At 38.0% G+C, this 18,634-nt stretch overlaps 1 protein-coding gene across 1 annotated transcript in view; it reads left to right on the top strand.

Annotated features, from left to right (window-relative positions):
• NOC2L (NOC2 like nucleolar associated transcriptional repressor) overlaps positions 1–18,634 on the top strand; it is a 1,272,638-nt gene that overhangs the window by 1,253,819 nt on the left and 185 nt on the right. Inside the window, exon 18 of the mRNA XM_044063595.1 lies at positions 17,859–17,993. Within this exon, the coding sequence (XP_043919530.1) occupies positions 17,859–17,993 (135 nt within the window). The remainder of the gene's footprint in view (positions 1–17,858; positions 17,994–18,634) is intronic.

The following is an 18,634-nucleotide window of genomic DNA, read 5'->3' on the forward strand; positions in this document are numbered from 1 at the left end:
TTTATATATAAAAGCATTTGCAGTTAAATAAGCGTTGGTTAATATTCCCTATTTTGCATGTAAATGACACACCATGGTATGTCCTTTGGACATTTGTTGTGTGACCAGGTGACATAAATGTAAGTTCTGTATTTCTTTCAGTCATTTTATAAAATATATTTGCGCTGTCAATGAGTGGGTTAATTGGGGATTTTATCCTCTTTAGCTTATTTACTCAGTGATGTTTTGTGGCATTTCCATATTCTGTTATTTCTCATATGCTCACGTTTTCTAGGACTGCTCTTTCTGGCATTCTTTCTTAAATTTAAGGGGGATTTTCAGTCTTATCATTTTATCCCTTAGTTTTCAGTTAATGCAATAAAGATGAGGACAGACAGTATTGCTCACGCTGTTAAAGCAGTTTATATTATTCAAGACATTTTATCTAAAACCTGTCTTTGGTTATATAATTTTGATACAATAACCAATGCACATTTATAGGCTGTTGAGCAAAAAAGATTTGCAGAATTCTCAGCAGATTTCACTAAAATTGCACATATAAGTAAGTTTGTAAGAATGAAAATGTCTTCAAGTATTGTCAAAGTGAGTATGGCTGTTCTTATAGCAGCTTCTGGTGATATTAAAGTCCCTTAACTTGCCCCCCCCCCATGTATCCTCTCTGAAAAGCAATGAAAACCTCTTGATTGCCTTGGCATGCATTGCCCCAGCAGTAAGAAGGTAAGTGGGTCAGAAAGGCCTATTACATTGCAGCTAATTGCAGATTTTTTTCTTTATCCTGCAATGCTTTCCTTAGCTGGCATGCTTTTCTTTAGTGCAGTTGTTTTTACATTCCCATGCATGCAGTGTGAACCATCTCTGCCACCCTTACAATTTAAAACCCTGCAGTCCTGCTGCATCTCTTTCTGGTCACCACCAAAGCACATTCCAGCTGCAAGATAGTCCCTGTCCCCTTTCCTCCATCCACAGATAAGTGAATTGGCCTACCACCCCAACTCCACACACCCTTGGCAAGCTTGTATGTATCCCACTTTAGTAGTTAATCCCAGGTCACCATCACTGCATGTGACACAGGGCTTGGTAATGACTATGGCCATAAAGCAGCAGATATATAAATAACACAAGAAAAAGATGCTGTGGAAAAGGCTGATGCAGCTCCTGAAATCATACCGCCAAGAAGCTGGCTAGTAACGTAGGTTCTCATAGCAGAGATCTTGTTAGTGTAAGTTGATCCAGCTCTGTGACGGAATTGCCATCAGGTTGCTCAGAGAAGCCATCAGATATAGTTTACTTGAACTTAAGCAAGGCTTTTGGCATTTTATTTTACAGATGTCTGATGGAAATACTTAAGGGTGTGTGGCGGAACTGAAGTTTGAGAGGTAGATATAACATTTATGAGATGCAAAGTGATAGAGGGTGTTTTTTTTAAGGAGGGAGTGAGACACTGAGGCAGTAAGTCGTTGACAAACTAGGATGTTACAAGATTGCCCTATTTAGGTTGTTTGTTTCAAAGACTTTCAAGTAAAATTAGATTGCTCTCTGACAACACTTGAATTGAAAAGGTGTTATTAAATGGGGAGGCCATGCAAAAGAATGAGTACAGCTGGTAGAGAGTGACTCCTGGGGTTCAGTGTTTAAAAAAAAAAAGTGTGAGGTTGTATACTGTAGTTACAGATGTCTGGGTAGAAGTGTTATAGAAGTACCCCAAGGATGGTCAGAAGAGGAAAAAGCTCCGAGTTTCATAGTCCTTCCTGCACTGAATCATAGTTGCTTTGCCAGGGGATGTCATTTCTACATCTGTATAGGTCATATTTGTATTTACAGGGTACTGGTGAGGTCTTATCCTTCATTTTGTGTTCAGTTTGGGGACCCCTCTTATAAGAAAGCTATTGATATTGTTGCAAGTTTGCACTGAAGGATTGCTAGGATAGTAGGGTGAACAAGACAATGTGGATGCTTGTATTTGTAGTGTGAATTTTGTGTTCATTTTTTTTGGGGGGGGGGGTATTATAAGCAAGCTTTCAGTATGATTGAAATATGCATTGATGGGTTCCCAGGTATGGTAAGGGTAATGGTGAATGTGGATTATGAAGATTAAGTTTGAGTGGTCCCGTCTACACTGCTGCACCAGAGAATAAAATTAAGGCACATAGACTTATCACATTGTATTTAAGAGCAAGCAGGTGTTATTGAACTTCAGGCAGGGAGGCATGAGTGTGGGTGGTGGCAACTCCAGATGGAAAAATTAAAAACTGCAACAGAAATGTTACTTCACAGTGAGGGTTACTGAACGTTAGAGAACAGTGCTGGAGGGTTAGTAGAGTGGAAATCTTTAGAGGGGTTCAGAAGTGCGTGAAACAAATGGAAAATTGAGGGGAAGGAATGGCTATAAGGGTGGACTTTAACACTACCTTTACTTCCACTAACATGTTTGTATGTTTGCATACTTTTCATATTTTATTTACTATTTATATATATATATATATAGAGATTGTTCTTAAAATGTTGTGTTTATGTACATGTTAACTAGATGACTACACTCTTCTGAAGTACCTGCTGTTTGTTGCAGTGTCTTGGGTTTTTATTTGTCATTATTTCTTGAAATTATGGTATCACCAATGAGAGCCACAGACATTCGTCTGCAGACATATTCTTCATGAAGCCATCTTTGTTGATGAGTACATACCCGTGTACAAAGAAGGGAGGTGTAGTGGTGCAGCGTGCTACTCCCTCATGTCCAGGCAGTAGGAAGCTAGTATGATGGGGAGGGGTCAGAGTAGTTGTCTGGGCAGTACAGTGTGTACTTAACTTTCAGCAGATACTCCCTATAGCCATGCTAATCGTTGGCACATAAGCAGCTGTTTTTGTTGAGCTCCGTGTATGTCTGCGATACAGGCCTTAGTTTAGATAGTTGTAGACAAAACCTGGTCTCTGAAAACCATTCCAAAAGATGTTTAGAAAAATGTATTTAGGAAGAATGCCTGGATACTTTCTTCAATATGCTTGCACATCTCTGCATGTTCTACAATGCATTCATTACCCTCCTAAAAGAGAAATAACATTCTGTAAACAAGTTTAAATTACAAAATAAATTGCCTAAATTCCTGATCTTTGCAGTTTGTTTACAATCAGTAGACATAATTTTTTGCTCTGCTGGTTGACCATGTCTGCAGTATATGGCACTGATTTTGCAGCTTTTATACAATAATTCTGCTCAGTGGATTATAGCTGGGGCATGCCTCTTCCAAAGTAGTCTCTGTAAGGACTGCATGAGAAGGTAGGATGGGGGAGCTGTTTAAGAATCATTTGCATTTTTAGACAGGAGACTGTGTGAAAAACGTGGCTGTAAAGCGAGGGCCAGTGATTGAGTAGAATGCTCAGGGTGTGGTAACTGAAATTTTTGTGCTGATTGGACCTACTGCCCTTCTGAACAGGAGGAAAAATACACAAGGTAGAAGATGTTAATATAGTGGCATCAACAGTAGATGTGCTAACATCATAGATTTATGTCACATGAACTGACTTAATTCCAGGCTAAAAACAGAAAATCCTAGTCTCTGTGTAGGTGCTCTTTTTTGGTAGAAATAGGATAAACCTTTTTTCTCATCTTACCTTTAAGCATCTGTAGCAAGACCACCAGTTATTGCAGAGCCCACATTCTGCCTTTCAGTAGTCATCCTGGGATTAGTACTTCTGTTTTCTCCTGGTGAGAGGAGGAGTACAGAGACATTATTTCCTGGAGACTGATGATCACCAGAAAGCCTAATAACTGATTTATAGGTGGCAGCTTGGAGTCTGTGCTTATATTCTGATCCTGGTGAGAGAATAGGCAAGAGTGCATTGATTCCTGACTGTTTCTGGTTGGAGAGTGAGTGTCTGTGCTTAACGTTGATTGGCCTGGTTGCTATTCGAGGCATCTGCGATAAAAAGGTTACAAGCCTACAGACACTTGCATCATCCGGGACAAGACTCTGGATCACCAAACAGGCTGTGGCCTGCTTCTCTTCTTGAGATCAGTGCTAACATTTTGCTTCTGGTGAGAGAAGAAGCAAAGGAGCATTGTATCCCAACAGAGTGAAGCTGTGGTGAGGCCAGCATTACTAGTAGCCATTCATTCGACTCCCCTCTTTTCATCATTCTTGAGAAGCTAATTCTTTGTTTTCAGTAAGTACTGCTTGATTTGTTTGTAACTAATGCTTCATTCTTAAATTTTTCAGGGTCTACTTATTAATTTCCCCTCAAGTGTTTGACAGTGGACTCAGACACCTTGAGTGACATTTATCCTTAAAAGCACAATTGAAATTTCTCCAATACCTAGTTGCACACAGGACAACTAGTTTGCAGTGACCAGCACTGTCCACATAGTTGCAAACCCAGATACTCCTGACAGTGATTGATATTCTCACTCCAACTGTCTAATCAATAAAAAAAGGGTCTGTTGCCATGGTTATAAACTTTCCTTCTGTCTCCTTTGCCGGCTTTGTGGACATGGGCATCCTGAGGCAATGTAGAAATTGCCTCATGTTTACTGACAACCAGTTAGTTCTCAAACCAACTGATATGGTATGTGAGAGATGTATTTACACAACATCACTGGAGGCAAAGCTCTCACATAAAAGTACTTCTTATATCAGTAAAGTTGTTAGCAGTACATATGCTACACCCATCACACACAATTCAAAGCAGACATATAGACATTTGCTGAAGCACTTACATGTAACCTTCCTAAACCAGAAAGACCTTCTAGATGAAGTGCACATAACAAATACCCTCAGCAGCCCCAAATGCACTCTTTCAAAACAACACCCAGGTCAACATATTGAGCTATATCTCATGGAGCCTCTACCTCTAAGGCCATAAGGCAAGTCACAACACAGTCCAACACTCTAGTCATTGGAGACTCCATTGTGAGACACACTGATGATCCCTTTCACCAGGCTGCATAAGGAGAAAGTTGCAGTCAGTTGCTCATCAGGGGCTTGGATTCGCCACTTTACGCATGCACTCAGGTTATTGGACCACAGTTACCAATATGACTCAGTCATAGTCCATGTGGGAGTAAATGACGTGAGATGTACCTCCCCTGGACTATATGAAGAGAGCTCTCGGAATGTGTGTCTTAGGCTGGTATGAACCTAGCATTGAGCAGCATTTTACGTTCTTCAAGGATGATGCCACAATACAAACAAAAGATGCCTGACTTAAGTAATTGGCATAGTTTCTGTTATCATTCTAAGCGGGTGCAATATTTGTCAGCATGGATCAACAGACTGTGTTGCTTTGCCAGGACTAGTCTGCACCTCTCCTCTCTAGGCTTTCGAATATTAGTTAAAACATGGTCTTCCCCCATAGTGCCTTTTTTAGGCAATGCCAAACAAAGTACTTCCGACATAGTAAATCAAAACCAAGAAAATCTAAAAGTGTTATTGCTAAACAAAAAACTCCACTCCCTAGAAGCCCTCTTTACCCTAGAGAATGCTGAAGTCTGTGCAATCACTAAGAGATGGTTTAAAGTCGCGGAGAGCACACCAGCAGTGCAAGGTTATAATGCCTTCCACACATTTAGGCCAACTACTTCACAGGCAGGGATTACAGGTGGAGATGTCTCTATTTACATCAAAAATAAATGTACTTCATGGCTGGTCAAACAGGACAATGCACTTGAGCTACTGCATGTCCAAACCACCATAGGTAAAAATCAATACCACTTCCTTGCAAGCTATAGGTCCCCCTTCTGTGACCCAGGAAACTCATACCGTGTATTTAAACTTATTAGAAACGCTAACTATCCAACCCAACACCGTGTTCATGGGTAACTTTAATTACCCCACTATTAACTGGGAATCTTGTAAGACACCAAACATACATTTCAAAGTTTGCCACAGGATCCAAATCCTCTACTCACCATTGTAACTCCTTACATGCTGTAAATTGGTTGGAACTCCCAGTCCACCTAAATTTCATTCAACTAACTACAGCACACAAGCTGATTTTTAAACCTTCTAACTGTCCATCACTCTCCTCTTCCCTAAAACTTCACCAGCCACATAGAACACTTAGATCCACAAATCAGAACCTCTTAGAACTTTACAAGCCTTTACACGCACCAGGGCAACTTCTACTATCATTCTCTCTTGCCAGATTATGGAATTCTCTTCCCCCTCACATTAGAACCACCCCAAACCTGCCCTCCTTTAAAACCCTACTCCACTCTCACCACTCCTCCCTCTGGGAGTGCTCCTGTACCCATCCTACCTGATTCCTGACACCTATCCCTATTCTATCCTACTTAAAATCTCTGCCACAGCTTCAGTTCCTCTCTCTAAAATTCCTTTGCCTAAATATGTATATTGTATTAAATGAACATGAATTTATTGTTTTTATAAATATCTTATAAGTGATTGACTCAGCTCATGCATTTCAAGATATGTAAAATCTTGTTTTGCTGTATATTGAATGTTAAACTGTTGTTCTTATATGCTGCACTAATACATTCTATATTGTTTTTCTGTCTGTAGCTTTTCTCTTCGGGCCTCCATTGAAAATTGTCTACCTTGGCCCAATGGACTTTCCCGGTTAACAAACTGAAATAAATAAATACATGCACAGATTCCTGGGTTTTGTAAACCCAGCTCCCTAGACCCAGATAGTCAGTGCACCAACCAGGGGTGAAACAATACTGGATCTGGTCCTCACTAATATGGGAGACTGCTGCACATCTCCCTACAGTAATGCCTTCTTGGTAATGTCAGACCACAAAACAGTCTCCTTTGAAGTAAAATTAAAACCTGGACCCCCAGCTAAACCTAGAATATTTAGGATCTATTCTAAGGCTAACCTCCTGCTATTAAGTGAGAACCTGGCAAAATTTCAAGCCCCCGTAAAACCGGAGAATACTTCTGCTTATGCAGAACTGTTCACAGAAACCCTGTACAAGCATGTTAATAGCGACATAGAGGCAGCTGTACCCACCAGGAAAAAGTACAGAACTAACTCAAAAAACAAGCCACCCTGGTGGATTCACAAAATCAATCCTCTGTAGAACAGGAGGAAGAAAACAATGGCAAAAATTAAGAGGTGCAGCACCCAGCAGGATGAAAGCACTCTCATCAAAATAAACAAACCACTCAGAGGACAAATAAAGTCTACCAAAGCCAAATTTCAGGTAAGTTTGGCCTCCCAGCATTCTTTAGCTATGTCCGCAACCTCAAAGGCAGTACACAATTGTGTGCAGAGCTCATTGTAAATAGAACCACCTATACTGAGCCCAGAAGATATAGCAAACCTCCTGGCTGATAAATTCACCTCCAACTTTACTCCGCTCTCTCCCTCAACCTTCCCTCAGGAAATATCATCAAATATAACTATCCCTACTATCACCAGGGAACAGGTCCTTAATGCTCTGTCTGAGACCAAGAACACTGCATGAATGGGCACAGACAGTATCCCAGGATGCCTTCTAAATAGCATGAAACATGACCTATCAGGCCCTCTGGAATTACTTATTTAACTGTAGCTTCCAAACTGGCTTCATGCCTCATGAATGGAGAAAGGCAGCAGTCATCCCTCTGCACAAAGGTGGGCCATGTACAGACCCATAAGTCTCACTAGTCTTATATGTAAAGCCATGGAAAGAATTATCATAGAGATGATCAGTAGAGATATATAGTAAACCTCCAGACACTGGACCCAGCCCAGTTTGGTTTCATCAAGGGCAGATCATGCCTACTCAACCTGGTGGACTTCTTTGAGAAGGTCACCAAAGCAATGGATGAGGGCAAAATTGTTCACACTGCCTACCTTGACCTGGCCAAGGCATTTGACACAGTACCCCACTCAGGCATTGTTGACAAACTCAAGAAGTTAGGTACAAACCCATATGTCACCTGGTGGATAGCCAACTGGCTCACAGACTGGACCCAGGAAGTTAGAATTGGGGAGTCCACCTCTACAAAGAGGTCTGTCACAAGTGAAGTCTCTTGGGGATCAGTCAATGGACTGCTCCTTTTTGGAATTTACTTCTCAGAGGTCAAGGCCAATGTCAGTGGTCTCTGGTTGACTAAATTTGCCGACTGCAAATTAGGAGCTGTCATTGAATCTCACACTGACGCAAATGTTCTACAGGAGGGACTGACATAGACAGACAACTGGTGTCAGAGCCATGGACTAAAACTAAATGTCAAGAAATGCATAATAGTATCCATTGGGAAATCGTCCATCCCTGGTAACTATCATATTGACAACACACCCCTTAAGAGTTGATGCACTAGTCAGGGACTTAGGAACTCACATAGATAGTATTGTAGCTTTTGATCATCACGTCTACAGTGGTGAGGAAATAATTCTATGTTGTGCAATTTATAAACAAAGGTATGGCATCTATGTCTAAGGTAGTCATTGTCCCACTGTATTCGGCATTCATCAGACCAGTCATTGAGTACAATGCCCCCTGTGGTATGTACCTAACCAGGCATATCCAATAGCTGGAACGTCCACAGAGGTTCATCACTAAAAGAATACAGGGTGTAAGTAATATATCTTTTGCAGACCGCCTCAAGGCCCTATCCCTGTATTCTGTCTCCTGCAGGCTTTTGAGGGAAGATCTATGCCTGGCATACAGGGCATTGTCAGACCTCACTGTGATGGACTTCCTGCATATCCACAAAACAAACAACACCAGAATTACCCATTCTAAAGACTTAAACCTTGCCTGTGATATAAATAGGACCTGCTCGAGAAAGAGGTAAGTATCCCGGAGACTACCCCGTGTATTGAACAGGCTCCCCATCCATGTGAGACCAATTCAAGTGCAACATGGACAATTGGATGGGAAACCGGAAATTCATCCCTGGTATCTAATGGACATGGGTAACCTGTAAGTGGTTCATCTCCCAGGCCCATGCTTACACTTATCAAGGGTAGCAGAACTTGTCAGAGATTTGGGATGCATGGCTAGGCTTAAAAAGAACCTTGTGGTAGTTAGCCTAGTAAACACCCATGGACCTGTGAACTATTTTCAATTTGGTAATAGATCCTGAAGTACAGTAATAAGGATCTTGGGTAGGAAGCCTGCTGTGCTGCAGTCACTGTAAACCATGTACTGGTGTAAGCTAAGCTTAGCAGTGGGCAAAAATCCATACATTGAGATGTCATTTTAAGTGAATCACAGCAGAAAATGCAAGTGCTGCAGGTGTAACCTGTCAGGAAGATTCCTTTTTCATCAACACCATCAGTAATTTACTGCCTTCTAGCTCCAGATCTCTTCCTAACTTCACTCTTGTTTCTGATTCATCTTTCCCTCACTCTGAAAAACACCCCATTCCCCCAAAAAACACTTTTTCTCTTCAACCTGTATCAACTGGCTATATCAAAAAACTTCTTCAGAACCTAAAGCCGTACTCTCCATCTGATGAATACTGGCCACCATACTTCCTGAAAATAGCCACCTGTTCCGTTGCATACCCCAGATCTATTTTGATAAACTGCTCACTGTCTGAATCTACCATTCCAACTATCTGCAAAAAATTCTATACTATCCCCATCTATAAAGGAGGAAAATCTACAGAAATTTTCAATTTTAGGCCTAGAGCTATTCTCTCGCCACTCAGAAATCATGGAAAAATGCATCTATGCACAATTATGCTACCTATTACTAGAAAACCTTTTAACACCCACTCAGCACGGTTTTTGACTGAACCATAGTACTTCCACCACTCTCATCACTTTTACCAATTCATTTGCGGAATCCAGAGACAGTAACAAACTAGCCTCTTGTCTGTTCCTAGACTTATCCAAGGCGTTCGAATACTGTGTCTCATCCTTTGCTCATTTCTAAACTAACAGAACTTAATGTGTTCCCATCCATTATCTCTTGGTTCAGTAGCTACCTGTCCTATATCTGTTAGATGGCTTTCTCCACTGTCCCCTCCTCTGCCAATCACCACAAGTATGCCCCAATGCACCGTCTTAGACCTCTTCTAATCAACATTTTTTACCAACAATCTTTATACATCCTGCCCCAACTCAACTCTCCAATATGCAGACAATTCTACAGTCATCACTTCCTCTGATTATTTCTAAGACCTGCTTCCCAAAACCCAGCAAACTTTCACAAATATTGAGACCTGGCTAGCCAATAACCAGCTAATACTCAATGCTAAAAAAACTAAACTACTTCTATTTCTACCTAAATCACTCTCATAACACCTCAACCTTCACTGTCACCTCGTTAGACAACACCATCATCAATGTTGAATCTCATACCAAATTACTAGGGGTCTTAACTGATGATAAACTAAAGTTTGACCTTCATATAAATTACTGTATCAAAAATACTTACCAAAAGCTTGGCTTACTATACCGTAACAAAAGATGTCTCACACCAGAGGCAAGACAGTTGCTCTCTCTTGCTTATCTCCTACCCTGACTCTTCTACGGCTCCCAAATCCTTACTAGCCTACAAGCAGCACTACTGAATAAGATGGAAAATACATATAACAAAATAGCTAAATTCGCTGCCAACACTCAACCTAAATCCCATCACTTCCTGGCCTTGAAAACACTGAACTGGCTTGAGTTCCTCAATCAACTTCTTTTCTCTCAACTTAATGTTATCCACTCCATCCTCTACAACACCTCCTTCTGCCTAACATTTCCAACATCTTAAATTACTACATCCCAGCCAGAAAACTTAGAAGCACCAGCCAAAACCTCCTTGACATTTACAAACCTAAAAAATCAGTTGGTGAAACCTTCTACAACTGTCTTCCCTCTATTCACTGGAATAAGCTACCTTTCAGTCAGATCTGTCACACAGCCCCACCCATTTAAAATCACCCTAAAAGTTCACTTTACTAATGTCTGGACTTGCTCCTATACACAACCACTGTGAACTTAATCACCTGACCCCTTTGCATACAGCCCCTTCTCAATGTATATGTAATTCTAGCCACGGAACTCTTAACTCCTAATACCTTTTTTCATTAAATTTCTACACTACTCATATTTACCTCCCTCCCTTCTTTTCCCACTTTGCTTGCACGCCTTTCTCAGATTTTACTTGATTCTGACTGCTACTTCTCTCCTCTCATTTATAAATTTAAAAAAAATCTGTAATTTTCCCTTTTTTTTTTCTCATGACACTTTATATTTTGTATCACCTGCTTGTTCTATCAACTTTCCCTCTGCTGCTGATTACTGATGTACATGCTGTTGCCTGTAAGAACTAAGATTTGATATACAGTACTTTCTGTACTCTTATCTTAAACTTTGAGTTATTTGTCATTACTTCCCCTCTAAATGGTGAAGTCCTTACTTACTGGAGATATATACTGAATCCTGAAACACAGCGGCGTCTACCCAAAACGCTAAGACGCCTGTGCTCCGTGAATCACGATGTAACTGGTGCACCAGGAACAAGCAGCCACAATTACTCAGATGAAAAATAAGAAAACTTTTATTGCACATACAAGGTTAAGCGCTTTCACCTACAAAATCGTAGGCTTCCTCAGAACATAATTCATCAAATCCTGATTGTATAAATACTTAAAATTGGCGCCAAAATTTATTCACAAAACTCTTTTAAAGAGATATCTCCATAAACTTACTAAAATTGCTGCCTATTACTGTTATTAACTAAAATCACTTCATTTATAACATAATATTTTATTTAAAAGCTTTGGTATAAAAAAATGTAAAAATAAATAAATGCAAGAATCTAAACATGTTTATAATGTATATTTACAAATATTCCAAAATAGTTTTTGTTGAAATATAATAGTTTAATCCTGGAGGGGTAGTGGCATCAGTAAAAATCTGCCAATAACTTTCTTTAAATGCTAACTTACTCTTTATATTGCCCCCTCTAGGATTATTTTTTGTCACTTCTAATATACCAAACCTAAACTGATGTTCATTACCTTGGTTGATAATGTGTTTTGCCAATGCATTTTTTTCATCTCTTTTCCTTATACTATAAATATGTGAATATATTCTTTTCTTAAAATTTTGTTCCGTTTTACCTATATAGTATGACGGACACATTATGCATTTAGCCATATACACTAAAAACTTTGTGTTACAATTTCCCTTTTTAAAATATACTATGGTCTTATTGTAATTTTTTAACCTTATTTCTGTGTCTTCTAAGATGTAGCTGCACTGACTGCAACACCCACATCTACTAGTATGTGTCTTTTTCTTTGAATCTCCTTGTTTGCTGCCTCTTTCTAATATACTTTTTAAGTTTTGTCCCATTTTGTACACATATGTCGGTTTTGGACCTAAAATCTCAGTCATCTCCTCCTTAGTCAATAAGGTGTACCAATATTTACTTAATATATGTTTAATTTGATCACTATAGGGGCCATATTCGATAATACATGCTTTACCATAACCCTTGTTGTTAATATTACTGGTCACACAGGAGTCTTAGCGTTTTGGGTAGACGCCGCTGTGTTTCAGAACTTACTGGAGATATATGAATGACTTTAACATATTGTTTTATTGCTTTTTTTGTAAATAACACCTTTAAACTCTCATGCTACAAGTGGGAATACAAGTATTGTAATGCATGTTTATATTACCTCATGTATGCTGTACTCTTTGTAAATATTTTTATGGTGTATGTAATACTTTGCGGAGTTTTTCTCCCCGGGCCTCTGCTGAAAAAGTGTGTAAGCTCAGTCAGACATTCCCAGTCAACAAATGTCAAGTAAATAAAGGAAGAGCTGATCCATTAAAGCCCATCACCATGTGCAGACATGAATGAAAAATGCATAGGCCAGCAGTTGTGGTCAGTAAGAGAATTAATTGAGAAGGTAGGAAATAGGAAGTTGGTGCATTGCCGTTACTTTCAACCCCTCCAGACAACTTCTATAGGCTAGACTTTACAGTTTCATTAAAACTTTCAGCTCGTAAAATGTTTTTAGTCTTTCCCTACCTTATACTGAGAGCTTGCTGATTCTATTACTGAATGATTGTATTCAGACAAACTCGGACAGACTTGGTCACTCGTTTAGATTGTATTATTTTAAAACCATTGTATTATACTTGTTATTTGATCTGAAGAAGCTTGCAGCGATTTTTAATTCATGACTTTGGAATAAAGAGGTTTTTTATCTGAAGAAGGTGTTTTCGTGGTGTATCCTGAATAGTTAATTTTTGCTGATTATTTTAAAAATCTAATTTACCGATTCCTCTACAAACTCATTTTTTAAATATGTTGTTCTTGTTCTTCTTTCAGCTTTTCCTGGTTAGGGGTCGCCACAGCAGAACTCCGGTCCGCTAATGATTGTCAGTAGATTTTTTACGGGTTCCGAGCTGCCAGCTCGACAGCCAACCTTCAGCAAAGGTGCACCCATTCTACGCATGTCTTTCAAATGCCACTCGACCGCGGGGAGGACATGCAGACTCCACACAGAAGGCACTCCAGCCGAGAAGCGAACGGGAGAACCTCTTGCTGTGAGGCAAGAATGCTACCGCTGCACCACAGTGGCTTTTCTCATTTTTTAAATATAATGTTGCTAATTACTAGAAAAGTGTTTTTAGTGCTTACTTTGCCAGACATTTTAAAAGACTACTGATGATCTTGTGTGCTGCAAATCTGAAGAAACATACATAACACCTTTTCCTGAATGTTTAAGGTGCGTGTGCATTTCCTGAATAGTGAAGAACAAGATGAGAGAACATTGATCAGCTTTACTTCACAGCATTCTTAAGTAAGCTGATTTAATGTGGAATAATTGTTGTGTTTGTCTCTCTCTTACATTAGTTATGCATTTGACTGGTACAGGGCTTCATAATCTTTGGGTGTCTGATAAAATAGCAATTATAAGCTGGTGTGAAAAGTGCAATCCAAGGAAATTATTAGTACAGAAAATTTCTAGAAGTCACTTGTGTTGCAATGGCTTGCCATAAAACTGATTAGAGGCACTCAACTGGGAGATCAAAAAATCTTAGCTGATTGTTAAGCATTGATCATTCATCTAAGAATGTTTTTGGAAGATGGCACTGATTATGGATCAGAGTCATCTCGTATCTCTGAACTACGTCTACCATTGCTGAGATGGAATGTTCGGAAGACTCCCTGTCTTCCGTAATATTTTCTTTATACAGTAAGTGTTATTAGTGACGAAGCAGTGGGTTTCTCCACCCACAACACAAAACATAAACAGTGGGGTTGAAACTTGGAAGTCCCATCGTTTGCTTCTGAATAGGTGCTTAGAGCACTGTGGCAGGTTTTTAGACAAGAACAAAACAGTGTAAGAAACTTGTGTGTGTGTGGAAGAATTTCAGTCCATATATCTCTAGTTAATCACTGTATATTAGTCAGATCAGTAAAAGTAGTGAACTTAAACTCATCTTAAGTAAAAAAAAAAAAAAAAAATAATAATAAATATATATAACTGTACAGAATTACTAAGTATTCGAAAGTAATCCAAGCAAGGCAAGCAGTCTGTTTCCAGTCAAAAATCCTTTATTAAGTACACAGACAAGCGATCCAAGTAAAACAAAAATAACAGAGTAATAGATTCCTCACAAGCTTTCTAACTATATATATATATATATATATATATATATATATATATATATATATACTTTTTAACAGGAAAGGGAATGGTTTATTGTGCTGTAAAACAAAGTGTTATTGGTATGCATGTTAAATTCACATCCCTTCACCCATCAGTGTGACATTCGAGCTGGTCCTGCCCTACTTAGTAGCTGTCATAATAATATAACCCTTATGTACTTTAAATAAAATGTATTATGATGTGGTACCTCTTATTTAACCAGATTATTAAGTAGATTATTAAGTCTGTGATTTTATCCAAGACAATATACTACATGGCTGGAAATATATCAACCTTAGTCCAGTTGGCAATCAAAAAACTATATATATATATATATATATATATATATATATATATATATATATATATATATATATATATACATATACACTTTGCATGTAAAAAATCAGTTGTAAAAATCATATTCTGTTTTTATAACCCATTGTTAACAAAGATCGCTTTCGTCCTTTAAGTCTGTGTACAAGAACCCTAAAAACTATGTATAAAAATATATATAATTGTATAATTAGTTAGTATTGTTGTTACACGTACATGTAGTATATTGTCTTGGATAAAATCACAGACTTAATAATCTAATTAATCTGCTTAAATAAGAGGTACCACATCATTATAAATTTTATTTAAAGTACATAAGGGTTATACTATTATGACTGCTACTAAGTAGGGCAGGACCAGCTCGAATGTCACAGGGATGGGGGAAGGGATGTGAATTTAACACATTTAGCACAATAAACCACTCCCTTGCCTGATAAAAAAGTATAGATATATATATATATTTTGAAAACTTGTGAGGAAACTATTACTCTATTTTTGTTTTACTTGGTTCGCTTGTTATTTATTTAATTTAACATTTGTTAACCGGGAAAGTCCGACTTGGAACAAAGCCAATTTTCAGTGGAGGCCCGAGGAGAAAGGCATATTTAATAAAGGATTTTCAACTGGAAACAGACTGCCTGCCTTGCTTGGATTACTTTCGAATACTTAGTAATTCTGCACAATTTTATATATATATATATATATATATATATATATATATATATATATATATATATATATAGATATAGATATATATATATATATATATATATATATATATATATATATATATATATATATATATATATATATATATATATATATTTTTTTTTTTTATACTTAAGACGAGTTTAAGTTCCGCTACTTCTACTACTTTTGTCTTATCTGATTAATATACAGTGATTAACTAGTGATATATGGACTGAAAATCTTCCACACAGAGAAGTTTCTTACACTGTTTTGTTTTTGGACCCACTACACTTGTTTAGTGGGTCGGTTTGAGACTTTGGGGATACCACGGAGATTACTTGTTTTTTTAGACAAACGAACCTAACAGCACATTCCAGCCCAAACCTACCTTCTCATACCCTTTCTTCTCCATTACTGCCACCTTTCTATTCTTTATCATTCACTTTTTGTTCTTAACGCCTCTGTCCTTCCTAGTTCTCATTTTCTGACTCTTGTACATTTTGAGCATGTGACAAGTTAGTCGCATTATAATTTCACTGACTTTTCAAAAACTCCAAAACTGCTACCAGGGCTTAAGAAAAAAACGTATAAAAGAAACTAAAAATAAAAACACAAGCCAGCACATAAAAGCAAAACTGCTGTCATCTGCAAATCTAAATGTCATTAGAAAAGAACGTATGTCATCTTTATCATGGATGCTTTTTTTTGTTGAATACCTTTATTAAGTTATCAATTAAGACATAGGCAAACATACATTAATAGAAGATAAACCGACCATATTTTTTCCATTTACATAAATCACATATATTTTCTTTCTTTGTAGTTATCATCAGTCCAACATGGAATAAATTGCTGAATTTCTGCCTTCCCCTAAAACCCACTCCTCCTCCTGAACATGTTCTGCATCTATTATTCCCGCAGTTTCCATTTATTTCTGTATAATTTGCTCCTTCACTCTTCCATTTTTTTTATCTTTTTCACAATATAAAGTCCTTCAAATACAGTTGATTTAGACTTTGATTTACATTTTCTAGTAATTGCTTTTTTGGCAGCCAACAGAATTAAACTTAAGACCTTAATATGTGTAGACAGTTCAGATCCTGTCTCACCTCAAAAAATTCATGCCCTTAATTATAGTCATTTGCTCGATGAATATTTATGATAGAGTACTCTGTAGAGATTGTTTTTTAATTTGCCATTTCGTAACACTCCCAAAATATATGTTCCCAGTTACCTCTTTCTTCCCGATCACATTTCCAACATTTGCTAACGATCTGAGGGAAAAAAAAATATTTGAAGTCTGCTTGGGGTATAAAAATATCTATGCAAAACACTTTCAAGCAAAGTCCATAATCCATCTGGACTCTTGCGTAGTTGGGAGCCATACATATGGCCTCCCGTTGTTCTTTTGTAAATTGCTTTTCCAGTCTCTTGCCAATCTTTTCTAATCTTGTCTGAGTCTTAAAGTTGTCTTGCAATATTTTGTGTCCTAATAATTATCCCTTTTTTAACCTCGGCATCTGTCCTAGATTCAACTAAAAACCACATCACAACAGACCATTCGCTTGGGATTCCTCTTTGCCTATAATGGTTGATATCAGTCCTGGGTAGGGAACGCAGTCTGTGCACTCCAGTTGTCTTCTTGACCTCATACCACTCTTACTATTTTTCCACTCAAGTTATTTGATCGCAATACCTAGGTTCTTTTGACAGGTTTCTCCAGTAAATTTCAACTCACTGTTACCGATTTCTTGTGCTCCTACTTGCAGTCATCCCTACTGGCAAAAAAACTCCTCAGCACGGAAGCTTTTCAGAAAAAAAATGCCAATTTGCAACAGAAGAAAAGAATGAACCCTGTTATAGAACCACTGTCAGGCAACTCATTGTTACATTACATATTTCTTGTCAAGTCTAGACTGCTTCACCTCTGTGGAATGAGTCCTTTGAGCAAAGTGAAAATTTCATCAGTGGGAGGAAAACTGCAGAGAGTGACATGCACAAATTTCTGTAATGTAGGGTATTGTTAATTTCATTATTAGAGCAAGATGTTTTTTAGTAGCAAGTTTCCTGTCATTAACATGTGGATGTTTTTCCCATTTGAGAAGGATTTAATTTCTTCACAGGCAATATCTGAGGTTTACAGAGCTTATGTACTGTAGCATTTATTAGCAATAAGTGTTAGTTGAGTAAAAGACACCAAATGTTTCAGTAGTTTTTGCCTTTCAAGAAAACATCTGACCAGATCTCTTTCTCCACTATTAACAGATCCATCAAAACCCTCAAAAAAGGCTGACGCTGAAGAAGACTTCTCGGAAGACCTGTCTGATATGAGCAGTGATGATGTTGAAGGAGAGTATGAAGTTGATGATGAGGGATCCTTTGAAGATGACAATTCAGAAGGTAATATATATATATATATATATATATACATACATATATATAAACATTAGTAACTGACTTTTCACCAAACCTTACAGCAGGAGAAGACAAAGATGATGCCTGGATGTGTAGTATAGAACACTTTTTAAGGCCCTGTTTTGCTTTGACCCATAAAGCAGCAAAGACACGAGGATGACTCAGACGTTCACTCTTGAGGCTATGCATTGGGAACTTGATTCATTCAATACCTAGTAACCAATACAGTGTTTATGCAGCTTACTTTGCAGTGCTGGGTTTAAATACAGAGTGCCATTGCAAGACATATGACATGCTTGCAGAAATTGATATGTGCATGTATGAATACAGCCATGCATTCGTAGTACATTATGAACTACATAAAAGTTTGGGTTGTCATGTGTCATAGAGCTAACATAATCTGTCTTCAAGGAATCACTAAAAGTGAAGAAATCTGTGTCTCTCTGCTTATTTCATTAATGTGAAGAGTTCTCTAAATGCAGATCGTTTTTGTATGATGTGCTTCTATCAGAGCCTTTTTAAGGGTCTCCTTATAAAATTATCTCTTGAGAAAAGAGGTTTTCCATCTCTGGAATTTTTTTTTTAATATTCGTAAGTAAAATGTAACGTTTCTGTTTTATTATGGA

Source organism: Protopterus annectens, chromosome 2.part1, assembly GCF_019279795.1.
Source record: "Protopterus annectens isolate FY-2018-M chromosome 2.part1, PAN1.0, whole genome shotgun sequence".
NCBI lineage: Eukaryota > Metazoa > Chordata > Ceratodontiformes > Protopteridae > Protopterus > Protopterus annectens.